The following is a 6,249-nucleotide window of genomic DNA, read 5'->3' as shown; positions in this document are numbered from 1 at the left end:
CTAGCGGCAGTCTCCACGAACTTTCATCATCTAGCATACCCTCTCTACTCGCCCTGGGTCTCCCCGGCATCAATACTAATTAGACACTCCTCTCATAATTTCAGTTTTTCGGTTTGCTGGGGGTCGGAGGAGGGGGGGAGGTTGGGAGGGTGGTGGTGGCCTTGGGTGAGGAGGGTGGTGAGGAGGGCGTGGTTGCGGTGGGTTATGGCTTGGGTGAGGGTTTGGGTGGGGGTTAAGGGGGGAAGGGTCGGGGGTTGGGACGGGGGTGAGGTGGTTGGTGATGGGAGTGGATGGTCGGGTTTGATGATGGTGGGTTGGGAAGGTCTGGGAGAGGGGGTGTTGGTGGGTTTGGGTTTGGGTTTGGGTTTAGGTTGGCCTGAGGGTCGGTTGTAGGTGAAGCCGGCGAATTGTTTTAATCGTTCTTCTAGGGATAGCCATCGTTCAGGGGGATAGTCGACGCCGTGGTGCTGGAAGGAACTGGCGGAATAGCCGGGCTTGAACACAGGCTGGTAGCCCCGCTGCATGAGCTTGCTCCAGTCGATATCCTCGAAGAAAAGATGGCCCTTGACCTCCGCGGCACCGCCTGCCCCTAATCGTTGTCTGGGATCCCGGTTAAGGAGCTTGTGTAGGACATCCGTGGCGGATGAGGGGAGTGAGTTGGGGAACTCGAGAGGCTGGTTTAGGATGTTGAGCCGGATCTTTTCGACGTCATTATCGTAGAACGGCGGTAGTCCTGTCAGCATTTCATACAAGAAGACACCCAGTGTCCACCAATCGGCGGCCCTGGGCGTGTTTTCGTGGTCAACAAGTGATTCCGGAGCTGGATACTCGGGTCTCTTATGGGTGACTGGCTCCCCGCCCTCCATGTGTCGTGTGAAAAGACCGAAACCGCATAGAGTGACATGTCCCAGCGAGTCCAGCAAAACATTTCCGGCTTTTAGCCAGCCGATAATGTTGACGTTGTGCAGGTACTCCAGCGCGCAAACCATCTCGGCGGCATAGAGTCTGGCCCTCTCGACGTCAAAACGATGTGGCCCATGGAGGTGACTGAAAAGATGCCCCCACTACAATGTGTGTATACTCGAGACCTGTTGATTGGTGTGCGAATGTGAGGGAGGCGACAAAGGATGGCTGATTTGGGCTGCCGCCTCAGACAGGAAACCAAGTTGGGCTCCATAATCGTCTTCCTTGCATACCGCTGTCGGGTATCCTTTTTCTTGACTTGCACGACTCCGGATGGGCCGAGCCACGCATAATCAGACGTGTCGATATCTAACATCTGGTTCTCGACATGTGCGTATTCCAGACTGACGAGAATCTTGCCAGTGCCGCCTTGCAAAGCCATCCACTGCGGGCCTGATACTATCGATCCATTGAAGGGGTTTAATCTTGCTACACCAAGGAATACGTCCTGGCTCCCCTTCGACGCCTTCGGGTCCTTGAGGTACAACTGAATAGCCAACTCAGCGGTCCTCGAGATATCGAACTTGCAGGTAGCACCACATTGAGCCAGCCACTGGGGACTTTCAGCGGTCCCCAACAGCGAGTCAACAGAGACTTGCAACCTCTCATAATCTAGCAAGGCATACGGGAGATGGTACCGGAGGCGAGAAGAAGGCTGGTTGGGCCCATCCGAGTCGCCGCTGAAGAGTTCACGGTACTGGCCCGCGGCAGAAAGACCTTCAGCTTCGTGCAGTGTAACGGTTAAGATACCGGGAAATTTGGGAGCTGTTGACATGGTGGGCGCTGCGAAGCTAAGATGCGCCTTCGTTGATGGACAGATATGGATGGCAAGGACGGGGCGTCAGTTGCACGGCAGCTCCGGGTTAGGAAAAGAACAAGGGTCGTGTATGCAACCCTACCAATGTCCTGACATGAACCATTGGCGAGTAAAGAAAAGTGAGGGAATCTACGAAGTAGTCTCTGTTAGAAGCAAGAAAGGGGGGGGTTGGGTTGGGTTGGTTGGGTGCTTGGTTCGGGGTTCGTGGTTGATGAGTGAAGCTGACCTGAGTAGGGTACTTCGTAACTACACATAACTACCGACAATAACAATGGAACTAGACATTGTTTGCCGTCCTTTTGCTTCCCGTTCTGGTATTTCGGTAATTCTTTGTATTCCTAAAGATTTAACATTCCGAAGTGTTGATCTCCCAGCCTCAGGGACGGAATCGGCCATTCCGGTTTATCGACCTTTTTTGAAGCAAGACTAACATGAAGTGCAAATCCCAACCAACCCCTCCGAAGTTGAGGGGTAGAGTCCCTCACTCCCTCATCTCCACATGCCAGTCACCAGCCTGCCGGCTCCCTTCCCACCTTCCGAGCTTCCATGCCTTCCCTGCTTGCTCTAGCCAGGCCCACAGCCATGTCTTCCAAGGCTGGTTGGGCCCCACTCCCATGCCGGTTTTTTACCAATCTCCTGCAAGCCACACGGATCGTGAAAGGCTGAAAGATTGCCGATCCAGCGCGATTAAGGGCTCGCAGGCACTGGCAGGGCCGCTATTGGGCCATTTGGGAACATTTGGGACCATCCTCGGTTCTTTTCCCGCTGCTCCGATCCTGTGCGTTCGCCGCGATGGTAGGCGCTTGCAGAAGGTGCAGAAGGTGGTGCAGTGGGGCGGAGGCCGATGGTGAAAAACCCAATTCGAACAACTTGTGCCGAACCTCAATCTCACAAATGCGCCGAGCCAGGTCGACTTACCGAGCTAACCCGGCCAGTTCAAAGCGGCGAGGTGGCTAAAAGCTGGCACAGCTGGGCAGCTGGCCAAGAGACCCGGCGATACGCGTTTGGACACAGCAGGCGGCGCTGGTTGCCCGCTGGCCGTGTTGTTTCACACCAGGTTGGCAACACCTGTCACCTGGTTGGTGTTTACCAGCGCTTGAGTGGCTGCCTCATCCCGCAATTCCCTCAGTCCATTCCCGGGTGGGATTCCCGTCCCGGGAGTAAGCCATTGGACCGATCCAGACTTGCCAGACGATGAGAAATTGGAAGTCGCCATTGTAACCAACAATCACAGGCCGTCGCTCTTCCCGTGGAATACGTGTCAGACCAGACTGGCAGCGCCAGCCAGCCTATCACCATGAGGCCTCACTTTCCCTTCCCAATCGGCCGAGGATGGGCCTGGTGGGAGGGGAGGTAACCTGGGCTAAGGCGGCTGCTATGCACGCCATATCTTTGTTGTCCAGGGCCCCTTGGGTACAACCAGCCCTGCGCCGCGCCCGAGGGCTGGTTTCTTCTGCTGCCCGCCCACGTTGCACCGTATGCACGGCGGATCGTCTAACACCCATTCTGTTTATATCCTTGATGGAGGGGTAAGATCTGACTGCGAAAAGCTTTCTTTGACCTGGCAGGCAATCAATTGACAAACTCACTTTTCCCATTCCTCATTTTCCATCTCACACTCCCCATCCATCATATCAATTGGCTTTTGCCTGTCTGTCCCTTCCCCTGCCACCCGAGGACATGGTTTCCGACCTAGCATCTTGATGCCCCTGTGCTACGATAATTGTTCCACTGCGCCGATTGCCTCATCGAAAACCCCTCTACCCCACAGAAACCTGGTCAAGTAGTGGAGCACACGCATCTGCGTCTTATACAGTCACACACGACAGGACACTGTCGACAGTCGACAGTCGAGCAAAGATGGTTTGGTGGGAATCAGAGCATAGCATCCTTGATGCTTCGCCATCGTCGAGAACCCAGCTCATCATGGGGCGATACCTTCCCTCGGTTGGAGCTCACAACCCCCGAGAAACACAACGAGATGGAACGAGAGAGGGCGTTGCTGTCTCCCGTCTTCGAGGAGCAGTTAGGGGTCGTCCACGATACCGGCCCTGGTGGTGCACGTCGACATCCGCTTCATGGACCCCGCCATCCGGTCTAGGTACTGCCGCAGATACACCAGCTCCACAGACTTCGAAGCCACAAACAGGATATGCCGCGGCCTTGTGCGCCGCATTGAGCGCTGCTCCGAGGGATTTATCACCCGGAAAGACTCGGGTGCCTTGGAGATGTTCAAGAACGACACCTATGAACGCAAGCCGCAGCGATTCGAGATGACCTTCCGCGTCATGAGGAGAGGGATGGGCGAGTGGGCTGAGCGAACGTACCGGTCTTACGAAAAACAGCCCCTAACCATTGCGCACACGAAGGAGGTCATGCTGTCCGTTCACTGGATGATTGGGCTCTTCATGCGCCGCCACGACCGAAACTTCCGGTGGCTCGACTGCCCGGCCCCAGAGCTTGATTCAGAAGGAAGCGAGACTGCAGTGCCTTCCCGTGATGGTCCCCTTTCAACCTTGTCCATACCTAGATCCCGCTTCGTCGAAACCTCCCAGGCCTTCGAGTTCGTGTCTGGATACAGCATCGAAATCTATTTTCGAAGTAGGAATCCGCACCGACGCGTCCCCACGTTCGAGAAGAGGGCAAGAGTTTCCAGCACACAAACCACGCCGTTGACTCTGTTTCTCAGCGAGGACATGCTGTGGAAAGCGTTGCAGTTTGCTAACCAGGCACTGGACTCGAAAAAGCGGCAGTTTGACCATCATCTCCGAGACCACAGAGAACTCTACTCCACTCATCTCGGGGATGACACGTTTGAGCTTAGTCTTAGAGTGCAGAATCACCTCGGACCTGCATACAACCATGTGCAGAGAAGCATCAAGAGCACACTCGCACTCTTTCGGGACCTGGACGCTCAAGACTGTGGCGCCTTCTTCTCTGGGATCGAGGAATATCTGTCGCACATTCGGGACGAGGCTGATGCATTGCTGAGCGGCATGAACGATTTCGAGATCCGCATCGCCGAACTCAAGGGCGTAGGCTGGACCGTGCGAGAGGCCGCCAAGTTCACTCTCGGCCCCTCCGCGTCGTACGGCCGCCGGACCATCCAAGCAGCGCTGGATCGCATCCAGACTGGCATCGGGGATGTCATCCGCGGCCACAACATTGCCATCCACGTCAACGCCCATAAGCGAGGACACCTTGTCTTGGACAAGGCTATCGTTGCGCACGAGAAACACGGGAGCGCGAAAGAAACCTTTGCCTCGCGCGAGGACGCGCAGGCAGCCTTTGTCGAGAGGCTGAAAGCCCAGGTCCAGAAGGATATGGATAAGATATTCGAGGATTCGTGTGCCATCGACGACATCCCCGAGTATGAAGACGACTATTTTGCCACTCGGCCCATCACGCCCGTCACGCCATTGCATCCTGAACATGCCGTGTTTGGTGATACGCCCCCTAAGGCTTGATGAAGGCAAAGCCTTACCGCCTAAGCCCAGGGGTGTAGATATGACGTGGGCTCCGGTTGCTGCTCGGCCCATCACGCCCGTCACGCCGCTGCAGCCAGAGCAAGCCGTGTTTGATGAGCCCTCCCCAAGACCTTCGCCATCGTCAGTAAAATCCTCACCAGCAAAGCGGCCCGCCCTGGGGGTCTTGCAAAGTTCACCGAAGCCGCGCGCTCGGCGGCTGTTCTCGCTGTCTCGTCGATCTACAGAATCCGTGAGGTCAATCGATTATCTCAAGAAGGCAGCTCGTGATTTGTTTTCGCATGATAGTAAGTCCGGTTCTGTGATCAGCGAAGAGATATCAGAGCCACATGGGACGGAGTCACCTGTGCCTGTGCCTGAAGCCCGAGGGCCCTTGCTAGCTGCAGCAGAGGTAAAATCAACGCGGTCATTCTCGTTGTTTAGACGGAGCCGCTCTTCTACCTTTCGCACCAGCAACACCTCGACTCTCGTTGAAGAGCAGATTGCAGAGGGCGGTCCCCATGGCCAGAATGACAAGAAAGCTAGAAGCGGACATCTGCAGGGCCGTTCTGAGGGTTCGATGACGTCTGGAGAGGAGGCGAGCTCTAGAGTTGCTGTGACAGGGACTGTCCCTGTAGAGACACCCTCAACTTCAGGGTTGGGCATCAGCCTCACTGTCCAACAACCTGAAGCACCATGCACGGAGAACAAAAACGCACCAGCAGCTCTTCGCCAAAAGAAACAGGGTAGAATGGACTCTCCCGAGTTTACCGACGCTCGGGAGTACTTGCTCAGCCCGGCTTCCGAGGAAGTTGCCCAGTCGGAGCTCTCGGGTGCTCTGGCCAGGGTAGTCAGCCCGAGAGAGGATGACGACTTCTCGACGGCACCGTCCACCCCCGAATTGAGCACGGGAGCCTCGTCACCGAGGCACAGCGTATTGATAACCCCGGAGTCCCAACGGACCAAACCGGACACGAAGGACACTGTCCTCCAAGACCGTACCCC

General features: G+C 56.0%; 2 protein-coding genes across 2 annotated transcripts in view; one reads left to right on the top strand and one right to left on the bottom strand.

Moving 5' to 3' along the window:
• CHGG_01471 (uncharacterized protein) overlaps positions 1–1,738 on the bottom strand; it is a gene marked incomplete at both ends in the record, with an annotated part of 3,586 nt that extends 1,848 nt beyond the window's left edge. Inside the window, 2 exons of the mRNA XM_001220691.1 lie at positions 262–1,047; positions 1,197–1,738. Of these exons, the coding sequence (XP_001220692.1) occupies positions 262–1,047; positions 1,197–1,738 (1,328 nt within the window). The remainder of the gene's footprint in view (positions 1–261; positions 1,048–1,196) is intronic.
• Positions 1,739–3,858: 2,120 nt separating this feature from the next.
• CHGG_01470 (uncharacterized protein) overlaps positions 3,859–6,249 on the top strand; it is a gene marked incomplete at both ends in the record, with an annotated part of 4,934 nt that continues 2,543 nt past the window's right edge. The window contains 2 exons of the mRNA XM_001220690.1: positions 3,859–5,224; positions 5,286–6,242. Of these exons, the coding sequence (XP_001220691.1) occupies positions 3,859–5,224; positions 5,286–6,242 (2,323 nt within the window). The remainder of the gene's footprint in view (positions 5,225–5,285; positions 6,243–6,249) is intronic.

This window comes from Chaetomium globosum, genomic scaffold (assembly GCF_000143365.1).
Source record: "Chaetomium globosum CBS 148.51 scaffold_1 genomic scaffold, whole genome shotgun sequence".
Taxonomy (NCBI): Eukaryota; Fungi; Ascomycota; class Sordariomycetes; order Sordariales; family Chaetomiaceae; genus Chaetomium; species Chaetomium globosum.
Note: the sequence above shows the minus strand (reverse complement) of the source record. Positions and strands in the feature narration are given on the sequence as shown.